Raw genomic sequence first — 20,648 nt, 5'->3', positions numbered from 1 at the left:
AAAGTAATGTGGGCGAAGTTAAGGCAATAAGAGCCCCCTCTTCCACTTAATCCAGGTGGATAATTCAGGTTTTATACAAGATCTATTCAAATGTATGAGTTGATAAAAACTAATGCAAATAACTATGATTATAACTAACATATAACTATGATTATGATAATCACTTCATCATTCAGTAAGCATCAATGTTTTATAACTCAGACTATCAGTAAACAAGAATCCATTAAAAAAGAAACCAACTGACAAGCTTTTTGTAGTAGTATTATTCAGAAGCAGAGTATAAACTAAACGACCAATCAATTGAGAAAGTCTAAAACTTCAGATCCCGTCCTTGAAACCATTCAAAAATAGTGTTTACATTAGAATAAAGATTGTATTTAAATCGTACAGCTTTTGTTGATGGAAATAGCACGATAGAAAACAATGATTGATCTACAATGCCAATGATGTATTAAACGATAGACAGAATAGTTTTGTAATTAAGTTCTTTCTATACGTCTCTAGTCGTAACTTCAAATGAGTCGACGGAATGCAGGATTCAAGAAACAAAGCTGGCAGAGATATCACGAAAACGAGAACCATTCATTCACAGAGAAGGAATTTACATTCTTGATAGAACCCAAAGCATTGTACACAGTACAGATGTTCAGACGCGATTTATATAAACAATCCTACATAATACAGAAGTTTGGGTTAGGAGAAAGCTACTTGCCTATAAATAGAAGCGCTCTGTAAACCTGAGATGATAGCGAACAGCGAGTGGAAATTGTTGAGCTCGTAAAGTTTCTTTCCGATGCGAATGAAATGGTTCATTATCTCAGCTCGATGCTTTGGAGTTGTTCCCGTCAGTATCTCCTGCACCGTCCAGAAACTGACCTACAACAGAAATTTTTGGATGTTAAAACAGTCAACGATAATTTTGTTACTATAAATTGAAGTCGAATTTTTCATCTCACCTATCAAAAATTGATTGATTTTCCTTTCCTGTTGATTCTCTCCCAATCATTGATTTGATAATGTGAATGTTTGAATTAATGAAGGAATAAAATAATTAATTAATTAATTAATAAGTGAATAAATGAATATTGAGATGAATCTCCACTTCATCAAAAGTTGTTTGTTTATTTGACTATCGTTTGTCTGTCAGTTGTCTTTTATTTCTTCAATTTCGGCTTTCGTTTGTACACGATTGAATCCAATCAGATAAAAGGGATTGAATAACTTTAAGGGAAATGTTGGATGTTGTGTCTGCTCACATCAGACCAAAACTTGATCAATTCCAACTCTGTTGAAGCACAAATAATCCGATTTATAGCACCAATTTATTACTTTGAATATAAGTTTGTCATTTATTACTTTTGTTACTACTATAGACCGTGCAAACCTTAGTTAGTAGCACACGGCTTTATGGTCAATGTAATTTATTACTAAAGTAGGACCACACTGTTGCCGTTATGTTGTTTCTATCAAAATGACCTACGCCTTATTTTTCGCTCTTCCTCTCATACAAGCTGTTCACAGTCTTTCTGGCTTCTGCGAAATTTGGCAGAATTGTACTTCATAAGAGCAATGCTGCAATCTAAGGTTTGCATAGATCATAATTAACTTGATATTTGAATGCATTACTGACCATTCAGACCTGGAAAATCAGTGGACTGTCATGGAGTTGGTATTGAACAATTTTTAGTCTGATGTTAGCAGACGCGGTACCCAACACTCGACATCGATTTACTCAAATGACTGTGAAATAAATACTGTCCAAAGTGGTTGGAATTTTAGAGAGTACCTATTAGAATATGACACAAAAGATACTCCGGATCTTGTTAACGAGAGTAGTCATCTTCATGGATAGGTCGAACACTTTTCAATCTGCCCTCGTACATAAATATTATTTTAATGAAAGTAGTTAAATTAGATCATAGAGAAAAGATAGTATAAGAACATATATCATGTTATGGTATAGGGTTTAGGTTCCAAATTTCACAGTTAACTCAAGCCAATAGTCCACATAGTTCTTTCTCGTGATGCTGTGTGACGCTGGTAGTCTCTCATATTGTGCCATTCATACATTCTCACCCCAACAAAACAGTACTAATCGACAGTAATCGGCTTGAGATAACAGTAAAAGTTGCAGCATAAACGCCCTATACCATGGGATATCTACTTTATGCTATTTTTTCTCTATGGTATTACTCAAATTTAAAGAGTCTATTCATGTACTAGGAGGGCATATTGAAAAATGTTATACCTAACTACCTATTAGATTAGATTAGACATTGTTAGGTTGGAAACTTTTCAATCAGCCCTCCTCGAACATGACTATTCAAATGAAAGTAGGTTAGACTAACATGGTTGAAGCGGCGCGTGAACGCGACCACGTTGGGCGCCACGGTGAGCTTGTTCTTCTTGTTCCATGCGCAGGAGAGCAGCTCGCTGGGCGCAATCAGCTGGAAGCAGGCGGCGTCTAGCAGAGTCAGCTGACTGGCAAAGTCGTCGGGTGCAACTCGTAGCGCCTCCAGCACCACGTGACTGCTGTCGGCCAGTGATGCCAGTGACGAGTTGCTAGGCAACGAGTGACATTTGCTACTGCTGCTGCTGCCTGATGCCGAAGATGCTCTGCAACAATACAATCACATTGAGAATGGAGTCAGCGCCATTAACTATGTTCAAATAAATCCTGATGTTGATGATGATCTGCAACAACGTTAATATATTGTTTCAATACTCAAATTACAACATAGCAGTCTGTTCAGGTATTGAAAAGTGATTATTAACGAGTAGTTCGTAATGGAAAGTGAAATTGAAGAAAATTAATATATATTTATTCATTTACATGTAGCAATAATAGTCACTTTCAAATTAATGATAAATAGAAAAGATAGAATAGCACTATACAGATTAAAAACATGAAAAACTCGACTTACATTGTTGAAGATATTTATTTTTCAATTAGTTAGACCTAGCTCAACCTCTAAAGCCTAGCTGATTGGAGAAGGTGGCCTGTGGTCTAGCCATCAAAATATCTTCAACGATGTAACCCAGGTGTTTTTCATGTTTATAATCTGTATTAGTGATTTTCCATCTTATTTATTTACTTATAAATATTATCAAATACAATATGGGTATACTTCCATCTGATAATAGGTTGAACAGTATTTCATAGTTCTTATAGGTAACAGTTCTTATAATAAGACGGTATTTTACAAGTTATAAGGCAAAATACATTCAATAATTTTTTTATGAGAAAAATTCAGTACCATGCGAATTTTTGTGCAATGATTATGAAGTATTGGAATTCGAAGGATTATTGTTATAAGTATTGAACTTTGAAAAGAGTGGCCAAAAATAGCAATTTTTCAAAAACGAGTCACATTTTTGGAAGGCTGAAATTTCGGGCTTCAGTGATGCCAATTACTAAACATTGTTTTCACTTCAAGAATATTAAATCAACAAGAACAAACTTATTTCTTACAATTACTTTAAAATGTAATTTGACCTAAACCTAAGCCAACCTAACCTTACCCGAGATTGTCATAGCAGACGGAAACACCAGCGGTGGTGGGAGGCGGAGGTAGCGGCGGTGTTTTCTTGATAGAGTCCGAGGTTGCCGTCCTTGAAAGCAGATGGCGCTTGGGTGTGCGCAGTAGGCACTCACTTGCGTCGCCTTCTGCGCACCCCTTTCCCCTTCCGATGCCATTCTTGGTGGTGGGGGGAGGAGTGCTACCTTCGTCACTGTCTCCGCCACCCCCGCTGACCGGACTGCGTTTCTCACACTGTTCCTAACAAACACAAAACAAACATTACTCAAAATAATATGTCTCATAAATTTAAAAAAAATGCATAAATTTGAACCCTGTATAACTGTTGGACCCTGCATAACTGACAATGGGATCGAAGTAAATTATATCTGCAATATGCAGATGAGATAGAAAACACACAAGATCAAGGATGCACTGAAGGCTGTTTAATTTTAACTGTGATTAAATGCCAAGAGAACCAATAAGAGAAACCTTCTTATCAAAAAGACTTTACTTCTCTGATTGATTCTCATGGATTTAATCATGATTAAGATTTAGCAGGCTCTTGTGCAACCGGGCCTAATGGATGAAATTTCTGTTTTTGAGTGTCAAATGACATAACCTTAATTTCAAATCTAGTCTAAATTGGAAGACGGATTGGCTTGGGTATGATCTAGTTGTGTCTTCACTCAATAAATTGAGTTGTAAAAGTTGTTGACGTGGTGTGAAATACAAATGATTATGGTCAAAATAAACAATAAAATGAGTTGAAACTTAAGCTCTCAGTCGACAAAATGGCGGTGGTATGATGTGCTGAAAGCTCAAGTTTGAACTAACTCTATTCAAACTATAATCTTCAGGCGTATTCCGATACAGAGTTGTTACATTGAATAAAATCAGTCACTTGAGCTTGTATGAAAAAGTATCAATTCGACACAAATTTGGCAACGCCAATATTTGATCAATCCGTCTTAGTGCTGGTTGCACAAAAGCCTGTCAAATTTTAATCGTGATTAATTCCACGAGAACCAATCACAGAAGCTGTCTTATCAAAAACACCTTCTCTGATTGGTTCTCGTGAAATTAATCACGTTTAACTTTAAGCGGCTTTTGTGCAGCCGGACCTTAACTTAACCAAAAGCCGGTCAAATTTTAATCGTGATTAATTCCTCGAGAACCAATCACAGAAGCTGTCTTATCAAAAAGACCTTCTCTGATTGGTTCACGTGAAATTAATCACGGTTTAACTTTAACAGGCTTTTGTGCAGCCGGACCTTAACTTAACCAAAAGCCAAAAAACAAAAAAATCTATGAATGTAATTTACATAAAATATACTTGCTCTTCTTAGAATAAATCTAGGAAATGTCCTACTCTTGTGACTATGTACTTTTGTGATTTTAAATTAAATTTATTCACACTATACCGCGTATACCGTAATGATTTTCATTTCCTCCAAGGCAACAGTTTTGATTTGCTATAGCAATAGATGGAAAATATTTGTAGCAACTAACCTCAATAATTCGAAGTTGTGAAATGCTGTCACAGGAAATGTCTCGAGGCATCTCCGAGTACCTCATCTTGGCCATCGGGAGTCAACAGGCATCGTTCCTAAACAAACAAATCACATTCACATTTAAAATAATACATGAACAAGACAGCTCCATCACAAACGCCAGTTGTATCCTATAGGGTTTGATTCAAGTCTGGAATAGTATCATAATAATATCAGTATACAAGAGGGATTCGCGAAAGCCAATGATAGAACTAGGTGAACACTACATCTCACTTTAATAGAACTCATTCGATTAAACACCATGAATAAAGTGTTATAGTTCAAGACTGCTTTTTCATGCGCGAATCTGAAGATGATCAGTTCAACAAATTCAAATTCTATACAAAATATAACATAATGTTGAGGCATGATAATACCATGAAATGAACTCTTCGGTAGCCTAATCACTTACTGCACTAAACGGTACACAATAACTGTACAGTGCGGTATTTCTTTTCTTTTCAACATCTTTGAACAACTGAATGTTCTATTAATTTAATAAAAGCTTATCAGTCTCTTATCTTTGTGAATATACCAACTGAAAGTCATATCCTGTCTTTTCTAATTCTCAAGGAAGAATTTGTTGGAGAATATTTGAAGAATGTAGTTCAAGAATGATTATAATTTATAAACTTTCATTCAATTTTTTGAATTTAATGTTCTATTATTTAGAATGGAATCTCATTACAGTAATGTAATAGTACTTAACGTACTCTTATTATTTTTAAAAAATCATACAAATATTTTCTGTTGAAATTATGGGTCTGGATAAGAGTGAAAAGGCCGAAATCTGCAGCTTTGAAGCAAAAAATATACTAGGAAATTAAATACTTCAACTACAGTTGAATAATTTCAACAGGAAATACTTGTATACATTTTTTTGAAATAATACAAGTACATTAAGCACTATTACATTACTGTGGTTCCATTCAAAATAATAGAACCTTAAATTCAAAAAATGAGATGAAAATTTATAAATTATAATTATTCTTGAACTACATTCTTCAAATATTCTAAAACAAATACTTCCTTGAGAATTAGAAAATAATTGAATATACTTTAATTTCCTTTTGAGAGAATTTGATCCTGTAGTCACACGAGTTACTGTAGTACAAGGTTTACAAGCTCTGTTGTAATACCTTAAAATAGGAACATTGAAATACCAGATGCCAAATTTCTCTGAAGATCAACAAACTATAACAATAAGAATGTGCTACATTGAAAACAAGCAGTGTTAATAAATGAATCATGATTTCAAGTCACATGGATTTGGAATTCAGAGTTCAACTGAACCTTTTGTTCACAAGGGAAAATATTTGTTTAAGCTTTTATCAGTACCAAAGTAGAATGGTACGAAAATACGATGGTGACATCAAAGAAAAAATATTTACCTCACAACGACACAAATAGGCAACATATATTATACGTCATCATTAAAATTCATTACTGTATTTAAACAAGAAATAACAGAATTGATAACACAGTATTCGTAATAGAAGAATGAGCACGATTCAACTTATAACAAAGTAACCTATATGAAGTAAAAAAGACAAAACAATGTATGAAAGAGACAAAAACAAATACTATGAAAATAATTTCAAATTAAATATAAAAGTATTGGAAAATCTCAACTCACTTTATAATATTTTCAGTTGAAATCTATAAAATTGAAAAACACAGTTCTATTTTTGTCACATCCAAATGTATTAGGTATCTACACAGGACTGCAGTTTCTATTGAGAAATTCCACAATATCAATTTCTATTAAATTGATTTATTAAAATATTTTAGGTAGATAAGAAACTAATAATTAATTCTTAAAACATTCCATTGTCCAAAGATGTCGAGGAGAAAAAAACTCTGTACTATACATTTTTTTCTAGTTTAATATAACTCAATCACTGATTCTACATTCTATTGTATTTGGAAATTGTAATATAAATTAATTTATTGAAAACGTCATGTCTAGAAGGGAGACTAGACAGGTACTGAATTGGGAAATGTCTCATCAAAACCTATAATTAAAGAATTTAAATTGAAAAATGAGTCAATTGAAAATTAAAACCTGTGACCAAAGCGTGGAAGTGAAATTTATTAATTACTAAGAATCAAGCTGCAAGAGGTAAATTCTGTTGATGATATAGAAAGTAACTATCTTTTTAGACTATACAAAGTTTTAAATAATCTCAAGTTTTTCAATTTAAACTCCTATGCACTATTCACTCACACACAATCACTCAAAAACAGTTAAAGGCCAACAACCAAATTAACAAGATAAGTTGAAATGATAGGCCTGACCACAAGCCACAATAATATAAGACAAAATTACTCACATTTAAAAACACCACAAACTAACAAAGCACGAACTGAATTAAACTTGAAATTGCGGTTGAATTGCTACAGTGCGATAAGAGCGATTATTGATAAAAATTACGAAATTTGCAAAAAATTATCATCTCTGTATCCGCAGAAAATAGAGATGAAAAGATTGTTATGCAGTTTTTTATTTACTTATTCATGAATTGGATGCACTTTTTATCAATGTTTGGCAATGTGTCATACATAAAAATAATTACAATAATATTGACAGTTTCATTGAAATGATTTATAAACAGTACTGTTTTTGTGACAGTACACTGCATCGTCTTTGGTCTTTATTTTGGTCTAAGAACAAAAAATAAAAAATAACAAAATATTTGGTAAAATTTTTCTGAATTTTTCCTTGCCCCAAACAGCTTGAAACACAGTTTTCCAGGCTAGATTAAAGAATTCCAGGGGGAGTATGTAATGCACAAATGAACATGAACATGTAATGAGTTAATGTAGGCCTAATGAACAAGAAATGCTCACAAATAAAATATAAAAAAGTAGTGGGTGATACGTTTATTCTATTTCAATGGAAAGGTTAGGTATCAAGATTTGAGCTGCAGAATATGTTTGAAATTACAATAGTTTAAATGATAATATTACTAATCTAGAATATAAATATTAGACATTCTTGTGATGACATGATCACCTTGAATATCAAGTAATCAATAATCCTTTATTGTCATAAAACACAAAGTGTTGTAGCAAACGTCAAAGATACAAATAAAATAAAAACAGTCAGAGGAATTAGTACATCAGAATTGGAAAATAGTAATAATATCAAGCAAGCTCTTGAAAAGTTACCAATGGAGCGCTAAGATATGACTAGGAAAATCTTGCATTACATAATTCCTCACCAACTGAGTTGCTCGCTGTCAAAATCACTTGTGTACTCAGTCACCACTTGACAGAATCTGTCTAAGTCGGCGTCTCCAGTGATATGTTGGTAGAGCTATATCGGTTTTACTCAAAAACTGTGTCTCATGGAATATAGTTCTTTACAGACTAAGTACCGGTGACGATTATTATAAATATTTGGGCCTATTTGTCCTGCGTTTCCGGAGATGATACGTCACCTTGTGTGATAATGCGGTCGGTACAAACGTAGTACAACTCCAAGACCGCAAGATGTGTTTCACGGACACGTGACAATACTACAACTTTTTACTCTATTTTTGCACCTACTTTCGTAATTTCATGATGGATTTTACACTACAAGTCAGAAAAAACCAACATTTTTCCTAGAGAAAAAGCGTTTTCCCGTCATCAGTTTCCAATAAACGTCAATACCTTGAGAATGAATCAAATGTTTTACTCATGATGTTCGATTCTATATAAAATTCAATGGATCTTGATAAGATCTGCATTGGATTATTTATTTAAAAATGACTTATTAAAACCTGTGTCCATAGCATTTAATTAAAATTTATTACAAAGAATCAAGCAGGAAGAGGTAAATTAAAATAGAAAGTAATAATGTTTTTATACAAAAAGATTGTTATCAATATATTTGACAAAAAAGCTGAAAACGTGAATGTTCAGCCATGATAAGATTTCATGATGTTCAAGATATCGATTTCTAGTGGCCGAGAACCTAGATAATACACCTGGATATTTACTTATTAAAGGGAGAAATATTGATCATTTAATATACTTTGTACTAGGGCTACTGAACATTTTTTGAATGAATATTCAATATTTTATAGAAAGTGGAACTATTTGTGACATGTGAGCTTTTGATTAAAAAACCTATAAATAATGCATATTCATCAATAATTTAATATTAAGAAAAAACCGTGGTTGAAGAATGACAAAACAAAGTAGGAAAACGTTACTTTATTCAACAAAAAATCTCACTCACAGTTACAATAATTTCATAAAAATAACTTAAAAGGAAGACAATAGCAGATGACTCCCAACTCCAATTGCCCATTGAATTAGAAAACTCCAACTATCTTTTACAAAAAGACTATGATTTGTTCATTGCAATAATTAAGTACTTTTCATAATGTCATAAAAAGTTTTCATGAAGTTTACCTTAGATGAAGATTCCAAACAATATTTTTTCAGATACATCATAAGTTACACGTAAGTGTTTTATGATAACAATAGACATGCATTAGCATTGACAAACTATTGAACTGAATAAATCCATCATTCTTCGATATTATTTAAGTTTTCAAAAGGCAAATATTTTAATGCATATTACATTCTAGATTTTACAACAATGATTCAAACGAGCTTATATCATGAATAACACATACCTCAGTCTTTATTATTCCCTCAAAAAATAATATAATTAAGTTTATTTTGATCAAATTATGTAAGTTATCAATGTTGCATTGAATCATAAGAGTACGAATTCATAATCGATTTCAAACCTTTTTCTAAGAGTTTGATAGACAAATTAAAAATATGCTAGGAAACAATTTCATATGAATAGCGGTACTGAATGAAGAACGAATAATTTTCTGATGAATTATAAGAACAAATCGAAGCTATTTTTTTAGTTTTATAATGTTTGTTACACCAGAATAATCACTAATATAGTGAGGTCCACGTTATAATGATAGTGGATGAAGATAGAAGAATAGCGATGCCCATTCTCTGCATTAATTAATTATATTTCTACACTGTCAAAAACATAATTGGCATTGTTGTGGACCTAGAAAAGGATAGTACCACCGGGTTTGTCGAACGATTGACAAGGATACCAAAACCAAAGTTGATCAAATACTGTCATTATAACATGGACCTCACTATAGAATAGTTTACTTTTCATACAGGGTATGCAAAAAAACGTAATTAAGATATTGGAAAATTACAAGATAACTTTATAGATTCATTTGCAAAATAGTTTGATAGATACTACTACATTTACAGTATACAAGATAGAAACTCATTATCTATAATTAGAAAACAGATTCTAACGCTCTATGTAACATCTTCAAAAATAGAATCTTGAACTTTGCAGGCTATCAATTTATGAGAAGGACGACGATACCGAGGAGCATATCAATGAAGGCTTTTTCCATTAAACACAATCAACTTGAAAATTAATCATCTCCAATTCATGTGACACATATGACGATGTTACATTTATGCATCGAATATTAGTTACAATGAATCAAAGCATTTTGAAACAGTTCATCAAAAGGCAATTGAAAACGATATCACTATAGCTTTCTTATGTACTATCGACTTGAACAACACTCAATATTTATCAAGCAGAAAAATAAGGCATTTTTTCATCCTTTTATATAGCCTAAATATTGTATTGTTTTATTTTTCAAAAAGGAAATAATTCCTATCTACATTATTAAATAATTCCAATTTTTCAATTGTAATACACAATGTCTTTTTTCTTTAGGGCTACTTTTAGTATAAATAAAAATCAAAATCTGAGTACCATTTACATTTTTTTGTCACGACATGTTCGGCTACTAATACCATTTTCAAGTCTAATGCTATTTAACTTGAAAATGGCATTAGTAGCCGAAACATGTCGTGACAAAATAATTTAAAAGGGTACACAGATTTATATTTTAATTTGTAATACACAAGTATATACAATTGTAATACTCTGTACATAGAATCTTCGAAATTCATATACACTAAACTTTATGACTATTCAAAGTGAGTGTGTATGGAAAATTATTATTGTATAAATCTCCCTATGCCTAGTCCTACTACTCAGCCATTAAACTAACCAGAATACTTGTTTCAATCATGGTACAATTCCAAGAGTTATTTGATTAATGGTGTTCTTTGTTCAAGTGCCTATTTAGTATGTTGAATTACAGTAAGCATTATTCACAGTGAGAATATAAATGTAATAGTGTTTGTAACTTATACTAAGATTTGAAGCGATTATTCTCGTTTAACGTTAGCCTTATAAATTAATAAACTATGATTTAACAGATCCTTCACATTTTACTCAACGTTTTATTTACTCATTCAAAGCTCTATTTTTCAACTATAACTGACTTAGAGGATTAAAAGTAAGGAATTAGCGAGGAACTTAAGTGCTTATCTCTACATTAGCTGCCTTTTAATCAATAACCAACTAACAAATAATATTTCTAAACTGTTTACATAACTGAATACATCAATGATTTGAGCTTCAACATTTTATAACTGAAAACTCTTGAATTTGAAAATAAACTGTGATTAAATAGAAGAAAAAATAATACGTTTGTATTGTTTTTTAATTAGTAAATTAATGTCAATTAAAATAATGTAATGCAGTAATTATACATGTTGAGTTTCAGTTAAACATCTAACATTCCTTTGCTCCTTATATTAAACATATGCTTATCACTCCTTGAATAGTATTCCATAAATATATCAATTGACATTCCTTATTATTACAGAGTATCAAGTTGTAAATAAGAGATTCATACATTACCAACCACTTGAATGGAACTTTATAACATTTAGAGCTTTAAATCGAAAATCAATCATTGTTATTCCAGTAGACTAAAACTTGGAAAAATAAGCTTTAAATATTCATAAAACACCAGACTGGAATCCACAAAACTTAATAAATTTACAAAATGTAACCCAAACCTGACTAAGCTTCACCGGTAAGAAAAGCAAGAAATATTACCAACATATAAACTCATAAAATGGTTGTTGCAATCCATAACACAGACCAAAGTTTACCGAATTTGGGCTGAAGTTCAAAATAATGAACAGCTTTCAATACCCATCAATTCACTACTATTCCCATTTACATTTTTTTAAAATAGAATGTGAAATTCTATTCACTACATTCCAACCACTAATGCACTCAAACTATTCAAAACATTAATCAAATGCTCCACCAAACTGACTTGATCCTTACGTTTCAAGAGCGTATTGTAACTAGACTTATAAACCGTCTCCGATTCAGACAGCTTCAGCTGAGGATTTGTGATGCACAGTTTGACGAGAGACCTCAACAAAAACTGCAATCGATTCTCCATCAAATCAAGGAGGTTCTTTTCTGTCGTTCGTTCCTGCTGTTCCACATCCGACTCCTCAGATATTGTAGATGGGGTGTTTGCAGATGTTTTCATTATGTTCAAAATTTCAATACATTGTACCAAGATGGCTATCGCGTTTTGGTAATGTTTGATCTTCATGAGGGCACCATTGCTGTTTTCCGATTGAAATTCTAACAAAGCAACACGCTCCAATTGCACGCGGAGGTAGTCAGAAGGATACTCGATAGCCAGTAAAATACGAGCTGCTTTTTCATAATTGAGTGTACACAGTTGCAAAACATTTTTACGCCGAGAACTGTTTTCATCAGCCACTAGATTCCTGTAGATTTTATGATACATACACGCCAGTCTATAATGCAGCATGCCCGCCCTATACTGGTACATGGGTTGTCGAGGCCCCGCGGTATCCACATCACAATACTTCAACGCCTTTTGCATCAGATCCACGACCTCTCTCTCAATCTCTTCTCTCGTTCTATTAGTGATGGGCGGCGGATAGTCTTGCATCATCGTCGCATAGGCGAACAGCGCACTGGACAACTCCCAATTGATCGTGTCCCAGATGAGTGGGTTCGATTTGCGCGCTCCCAAAAATCCCAACGCTTTCTGGTAGCTACTGAACGCACGGTTGTAGTAATACTTCTCACCTTTACTCACACGAACTGCGATCTTATCTTCATCTTCCTCACCGTCGAACTGGTGGCAATGTTGTTGGTAGTGAGCCAGCAGCCTCATCAGTCGACCGGTGTTTGAGTGCAGAAGTGCCAGGTTCGCGTTGTCCGAGACACTCTCAAACTGCTCCACACCTTGCTCCAGATGAGACCTCGCCGCTTTGAACAAGTTATCATACTTAAGTCTCTCCTCGTTGTTCGTGGGTGGTGTGCTCTGTACTGTAGCTGCTTGGTTCATGTAGTAGGAACCGATCTCATTGTGAATGTTGCCTAAACGTCTACGCAGATTATCACAAGGCGCCAAAGCTAGAGCCCTACTATAAAACTGACATCCCACAACTAACATTTGACCCACATTGTCCATTACTTTCGGCATCAGCTTACATTCTTCATTATCATCGATAGTCGGAGAACATTTTTTACAAATGGCCTCCTCAATTTCAACATCGATGTCACTTTTCGTTGTGTACCCTGTGAAATGTCTCTCAATGTCCGACCAATTTTTAGCCAGCAACAAACAGCAATCACCAGCTCTCCCTAGTAGATAGCTGGTTAAGGCACTATTTTTCCCAAGAAAATTACTCATATACCGCAGTACACAGTGTATATAACGTAGAGCTACCCCATAGTTACCACAGTTGTATTCTTGTTCGGCGAGTGTAACATACACCAAAAACACTTTTTCATAGAGAAGTGTCTTGAGGTGTGTATTCCAGAACGCATTGTCCACTCCTTCAGGTTGTTGCCAGGTAGGCAGAGTTTCCGCATGAGGTCTACACAATAACGCTCTCAACGACATTTCCTCGATATCCTCCTTCTCTTCACTTTTATCCTCCTTCTTCAACATCTCCCCCTTTCTTTGCTTTTTCCCCTTTTTCTTCTCAGTAGAAATCGGCGCATACGGCATGGGAATCGCTTGAAAAGGATGCGCATACTTGACCTCCTCTTCAGTTGCCTTCTGTTGCTGACGTTCGTTGCCAACTCTGTCGCCACTCGGTTGTGTTTTGCCACGTTTTGGCGACGATTCTTCGAAGTACTTGAGACACTCTAGACCGGCGGCAACATGTTGCAGAGCCATCTGACACCTGTCTTCAATTGTGCCAACCATGGGAGGGGCGGGAGGATCCACCACTTTGGTTGCTGCATTCGACACACACAACGACTGCACCGCCACCGAGTTCGTAGTGGCACAAACCGTTGCCTCATTTTCAAACTCCTCCTCCTCAAACTTCCTCCTCTCTTGCTCCTCTTCATCGTCATTATTTTCGTCACTCAACCCAGGACTCGCCGGATCTGTAGTCACGGGCACATACAAATCGGACAACATGTAGTGAGCAGAAGTGACAATTTGAGGATACTTCTCTTTGGGAAGCAACGACAGACAATTTTTCAACAACATCCTCACAGTGCCTGGCTGAGAGTTGGGGAGATTGTGCTTCATATTGCGTGCCACTCTGTACAGTAACATAGCGACCGGTATTGTGAAAGGATTCTGACCCTTATCAATCAACCCCTCTGAGCACAAAGAAGTCAAATCATACAGCTTCACAACATCATCATCTCTACTCTTGAAAAGCCAGTACGTATGCCCCGCTTTGGTAGCGTTCACTTTTAGAAACGATAGAATGTTTTGAGCCACATCTCGAATCAACTTGGGAGAGAACTTTGAACCGGACAAATGAGGTAGGTCCTCAGTCTTTATTAATTCGTATCGTTGAACAATGCCATCCAAATGATAACACATCATCACCTCGGGTACATTGCACATCAGGTTGTCCAACCAATAGTCTATACCAGTTAAGACACTGATCGGTTTGGTCATGTCACGTAGACGTAGGCTGATGCAGGGATGAGTCGATCCACCGAAGATCGGCATGTCGGTGCCAAGAAGCATCTGGATGTCTTCGAAGGTCCACACAACGTTTCGTGCGAACGTCTTGTTGGTAGCTGGATCTGGTACTTCTTCTTCCAAAGGAGGCTCGGGTAGTGGAGGTTCATTTCGAGAACAAGTTGGACGATTCACAGTGTCCTGGTTTTGAAGGCGCTCTTGGGTCTTATCACTGGTTTCAGCTAAACTGTGGTGGAGGAACTTGGAGGTGAGATACTTCTGTTGAAGAGCACATCGGCTGTGGTTTCGTAGAGTGACTCCTTTATCTTTATCGCCCAAAGATTGTAAGACATGTTCGAAAAAGAATTTCCTCAACCACACCCAATCACTCTCAGCTTGTCGGATGAGATGTTTGTGAATATCGAACTCATCAATGAGCAGCGTGTTTTCGATACGGTGCACCATCATGCTCACGGAGCCACGACTGTAGGGTATTTTCAACAGTTTTTTGACGTTTTCGGCATCCGACACAACATCCACTTGTCCCATACAGTCGGGGAACATGTGCGCCATGCGGAAACTGGAGAACGCTCCCGAATTGGAGAGAACATGCTGGAATCCATAGGACTCGGCACTGCTACTGAGCCAGTTGGCTGGAGGTAGGTTCAGGTCGGTGTTGCACTGTAGTTGAGCGAACTTGGCCGGCTGGATCGCCGAGTACTTCACGATTGCTGTCGATTTCACTTCCCGGTTCTGTTCACTCCCCCGATCCCCGCCACTAATCCGGCCATCCGCGCTATTTTCCATTTTCCTGGAAAGACAACGAATAATTTCAATTGGCCACGAATTTTGTTCAGTTTTTATTTATTAGTCATTTAGTATCACATTCAACTATCGTATATCACTCGCCGATTCACTCGCGTTATCAACATAAACTATAATCTATAATTGAAAAGATGCACGAGTTGAGTTGGCACTGAGATTATTATTAATCTCAGTTGATCTTATTATTACTAAGATGATCTTACTCTATTTACTCCATAATCTATAACTTAACAAGTTATCATTAAACCTAAAACAAAGTCTGATTGAGATACTCTGTCAAAAGATCAACTTGGTTAACAGCAACTTTTTTCTTCATCGATTCAAATTATTTATAACATTTTCATTTGTTTGTGATTTAGTAATCCAAAGAGAATATCAAGCATATTATTTCATCATTCAATATCATCGAGATATGTATATCAAAAACATAATCTATTAATCATACAATTTTTACTGGCACCAATAAATATAAATTAAAACATTCAAGCTCTATATTCATTCCAGTTAAGATATGTAAACAATATGCAATTGATGAATGTTTAGATTAGCTTCTAGAATACATGTAAATCAATATGAAAGAGAATTATTGTGACTGGTGAGTAATCACAGTTTGTGAAACCTATTGACATTTGATTCAGAAGTGAATAATCACAAACGTGAATAGACATAGCCGTCAAGACAAAGGTAGTTTTGGAATTTTGTACAATAAATGAAAAATGGGAAATTATTCTAGACCAAACGTAGCCTACACATATATTTACTATTTATTATATATATTAAATACTACTATTTATATAGTTTTTTTATATATATTAAATACTACTATTTATATAACTACTACTACTCCATTTGTCCCTATTGCGTACTCTGTGGTCTTGGCCGTTGGTATTCGAACTGAACAACACTCACTACAACTAGTTCGTTGAGGAAGGTTGGCTGAGGCAACGAAAATTTCGAAAATAATGTGAGTTTCTAAGTGTTTTTCTACTATCTGTATCGTGCTTCCTGTTTAAATTAGTATTGTAAAATTATTTATATATTGATATACAGAATTCAGCAGCGAAACTTCCTTTTTTCAAGTAAATAAAAGTCTTTAAATGGATCACAAAGTTTGTATTTTTTTTGTAATGTAGACACATAACTAAAATTTTGGTTCAATTAGTTTGAATATCAAATCAGGTAGATGGCGTCCCCCATTCTCCATACACTGAGTAAACCGATTTTTGGCGTTTGTCATGACTCCTGCTAGCATTGCAGGCGTTTGTTAGCCATTTCTTCCCTGATATTGGTCTTCAAATCTTGTAGGGTCCTTGGACGGTTCAAATAAACAAGGGATTTCAAAAAGTGTTCAAATCGGGAGATCGAGCTGGCCACTCGAACAAATTCGCTCGGCGTCCTGGAAAGTTCTCCCTCAACGGAAATCACGTTCAAAATGTTCCTGCACAATTGTCATCTTGTATGGATGGAAATGATTACCATGAAGAAATTCGTCTTACAGAACGATCGGAAAGTCCAAGAGCAAACGCATGTTTGCGCGCAGAACGCTGTGGTTATCTCAACACTGAAACTCTCGCTGTCTGAATGTTCGTTCTCAGGTGGCCTAATGGGCCGAGAGACTTCAGTTCTTTGTCTTGTCGCACTTGCATTTTGTCTGATTTCCGTTCCGGGACAGTAGCCAAAGGGCTAAATTGAAGCGATTTCCAAATGCGCCCTGGGTTGTGATCACAGAATATCTGCTCGAAAAATAAATCTCAACAGCAAATGCACGCTTCTCATTGGTCCTATGCATGATGGCAAATAAACATGTCTGGAAGAAAACTTTATGATCTTCATACTTCTCTCCTTAGTCATGACCAGCAATCTGGATTAACTGTGTCGTGTCTGGAAGTGGACCTGACTTAGTCCTTGTCATAGTATTGACATATAAGTTATGTCTGAAATAAAACTTTGATCTCTGACCTCTCTAACAAGACCAAATTTGCTCTACAACGACATCAGCTGACTGAGCGTTCACTTTAAAAAAGAAATTTTTGCTGCCGCACCCGGTATAAGTTATCAACTTCTGTCTTATATCTTATTTCAGTTGAGCCATAAGAAACAATAAATCTTACCCACCCTGCCCCACTTTAATTGAAGTTTCATAATACGTTTTCTCTTCACTTAAGCATAATCCCAAATAAGTTGATAGCCTACTTGTTGTCGTTGTCAAAGACGGGATTCCAGTTAGACAGTGTTGGTTGGCAGCCATTTAGGCTACTCGTTGAAGTAGAACTGTTTCAAAAAAGGGGCTCATTATCAAGCTCAGCAAATGAGTAGAGTGGCCTGTAGTTAAATAGGGTTTAAAATACCTAAAACACCAATACTACAGGTACATTAAGTTTTACTCAATAGACTGTGTTTTTTCTTTATATTATCGTATTTTATATTCTTCAAAACATTATTGTTCAAGTTATTCAATATCAACTGTATGATAACTACAAGTAATATTAGGATAATTAAGAGTGGGTATAATTTGTGTTTTGTATTACCAGTTAAGAGATATAAATAGAGATAGGCCTAGTGTGCTGTCAATAAAATTATGTACTGATAATATAAAAATATTCATATTAATAATAAATTATTATTTTATTTTAATCTTTCAAATACTATAATCTTGGACTGACCAAATAAGCTCTTTACCAGGCCCTCCATACAATCAAAAATATCCTGCTTAATTTGTAGAAAGTCAAGATTTGTACAGATAACTTGCATTGAATACAGATTGAATAAATATTGGATAAGTTAGGTAGGCTACTTAAAATTACATAAATATTAGCTAAGCAAATAAAAAACTATGAAATAATTATTTTAATTTTAAATATTAAATAAATATTTTATCGTGCAGTTTTAAAGTCACTCAAGCAAAACATTGAAAACAGCTTGGTTTTTGGAGTATGGTAAAATTACTTTTACCAAATCTGTAGCAACATGATCAACTTAAACGTTTCAATAATCAAATAAAAAGGGGTAGTGATTTTTATTATAAATCTAACTAAATGAAACCTATTCCTAGAATTACATAAAGCAATACCTACTTTACATAACTTGGACTACATCTAGAATTCAATCATTTGTTTTGAGAAATGAATTGTTAGTCTATATGCATCTTTATGACAAATACCTTATTCTTGAAACTTCAATTCTTGAATAAGAATAAATTAGATTACTTATAAATAAATGTAGCCTAGATTAAATAAAATTACTAACCTACAAACGATGAGGCTTCTCGGCTACAAAATTCCTTGATACATTTTTCAAGCAAATAGTTCAAGCAAAACCACCATCACTGAACGAATTCACAAACATTTCACAAAACTAAACTGTAATACTTATTAAGAAACTGTAAAAAAGCGTGAAAGCATCAAGAATTTACAATAAAACGCGCTCGTCAATAATAGTAATGAATTCTTCGAGCAAATTCCACTGCAATTTACACTTTTCCATGCAATTTTACTAAAGCAGTACAGTCTTGTTTTTTGCTCTGATTCGGAATTTGGAAATCAGAGGCAGACTGTACTTTGAGTTTAGATTGAAAGAATAATAGACTACTAAAAAATTATTATTTCGAGTGTATTAATTTCTCCAACAATACCATGTATCATAAAAAGTTTGAACGAAGAAAAATTGTACCTGCCAATTTTTCAAATATTTTAGACGTATTCCATTATTTTTCTCGAAAACTCGTCTAATGTGAGCCCTACCATGAAAAATTTGAATGAAGAAAAATTGTAGATATTTGTCAATTTTCTCAGATATTTAAGACGTATTTCATCATTTTTCTTGAAAAATTGGCTAATATAAGCTCTACTCAAGTAATTCAGCACTCTAGAAATTATTGCATTATCGACGCATCACAATCAGCTGAGAGCTGGAAAATTGAGCCAACCAATCACGCTACCTACCGCGTACCGCTGAAGCTGATTGCTGAATGCTGAAGAATCCGTTTCAGATTCAAATGTTCTGTGATATGGCAAATAATTAGTTGGTTATTAAATTTTCAAGATTAAAATACTTTTTTATTATTTTAACTCATATAATTCATTGAAAAATGGAGAGTATCCTCGAAAAATTGCTTGCTGATAACAATAGCATTCAAGAGGTAACGTTTCAATCTTACTACTATTACTCATTACAGTCTTTCGGCTAGCACATGACTTAACATTTTGAATTGCTTGATTTATTATAATAAATACTTTTAATTATTGACCACTTTATTAAATTTTTACTAGTATAACGATACATTTGAAAATATATTTAAAATTTCTTGTCAGCAACAAGTTGTTAAATAATTTTGAGGTTATGATTATTAACTGGAGGTAGGCTACAGTACTGAACAAGTTTTTGATTTAACTTTATCTTTAGAAATATTGTATTGATCATACCGTGTGGGTTTGAAATACTAGTCGTTCTGTGAACAGTAGGTCTCGCACTGTTATGAACCACAGCCTCATTTTTATTGTCCATGAGAGTAAATCCTGTCTGCATGTCGTGTCGGCGAGATATCTGTGTAAAAACGGCTAATGGCTGTTGGAGTTGGTGTATCAAAAAATTCTAACATCAAAAGCTAGTCTCCTTTATGAAGTACTGGCAACAGGTTAGCTTGAGTTGAATGCAGAGAAAAGTCGAAAGAAGATACAATGTTTACTTTCAGTTATTAAATACATGCGTCATTGTATGCAATCAATAGTCGACACCACAGCTAATATTTTACCAAGTTTTTTACATTGAAACATTAATTGCATGCGTCAATAATCCACTCGTCAGCTGATTTATTATAAATAATTCTAAAGTCTGATTTTCATGGTAATATTGGCGTTTGAAGGTGACTCCTTTTTCTTTTGTATTATCCTTAAATGCAA

The 20,648-nt window shown here is 34.5% G+C and overlaps 2 protein-coding genes across 7 annotated transcripts in view; one reads left to right on the top strand and one right to left on the bottom strand.

The window, feature by feature from the left end:
- LOC111056239 (ras-specific guanine nucleotide-releasing factor RalGPS2) overlaps window positions 1–19,323 on the bottom strand; it is a 36,068-nt gene extending 16,745 nt beyond the window's left edge. For 2 of the 4 annotated variants that reach the window (XM_039430212.1, XM_039430214.1), the window contains exons 1-5: window positions 18,997–19,323; window positions 5,031–5,127; window positions 3,523–3,779; window positions 2,349–2,616; window positions 713–876 (exon numbers count right to left, since the gene is read on the bottom strand). In XM_039430212.1, coding sequence (XP_039286146.1) covers window positions 713–876; window positions 2,349–2,616; window positions 3,523–3,779; window positions 5,031–5,105 — 764 coding nt within the window. In that variant the 5' untranslated portion in view covers window positions 5,106–5,127; window positions 18,997–19,323. Of the gene's footprint in view, window positions 1–712; window positions 877–2,348; window positions 2,617–3,522; window positions 3,780–5,030; window positions 5,128–7,404; window positions 7,424–10,882; window positions 15,737–18,996 lie in introns of those variants that run through there. The other 2 variants (XM_039430213.1, XM_022329222.2) reach the window with 2 other exon arrangements.
- Window positions 19,324–19,626: 303 nt separating this feature from the next.
- LOC111044153 (importin-4) overlaps window positions 19,627–20,648 on the top strand; it is a 29,866-nt gene continuing 28,844 nt past the window's right edge. For 2 of the 3 annotated variants that reach the window (XM_039430219.1, XM_039430218.1), the window contains exon 1: window positions 19,695–19,888. In XM_039430219.1, coding sequence (XP_039286153.1) covers window positions 19,838–19,888 — 51 coding nt within the window. In that variant the 5' untranslated portion in view covers window positions 19,695–19,837. Of the gene's footprint in view, window positions 19,889–20,648 lie in introns of all 3 variants that reach the window. The other variant, XM_039430217.1, reaches the window with a different exon arrangement.

Source organism: Nilaparvata lugens, chromosome 6, assembly GCF_014356525.2.
Source record: "Nilaparvata lugens isolate BPH chromosome 6, ASM1435652v1, whole genome shotgun sequence".
Taxonomy (NCBI): Eukaryota; Metazoa; Arthropoda; class Insecta; order Hemiptera; family Delphacidae; genus Nilaparvata; species Nilaparvata lugens.
This window is presented reverse-complemented; position numbering and strand designations above follow the sequence as displayed.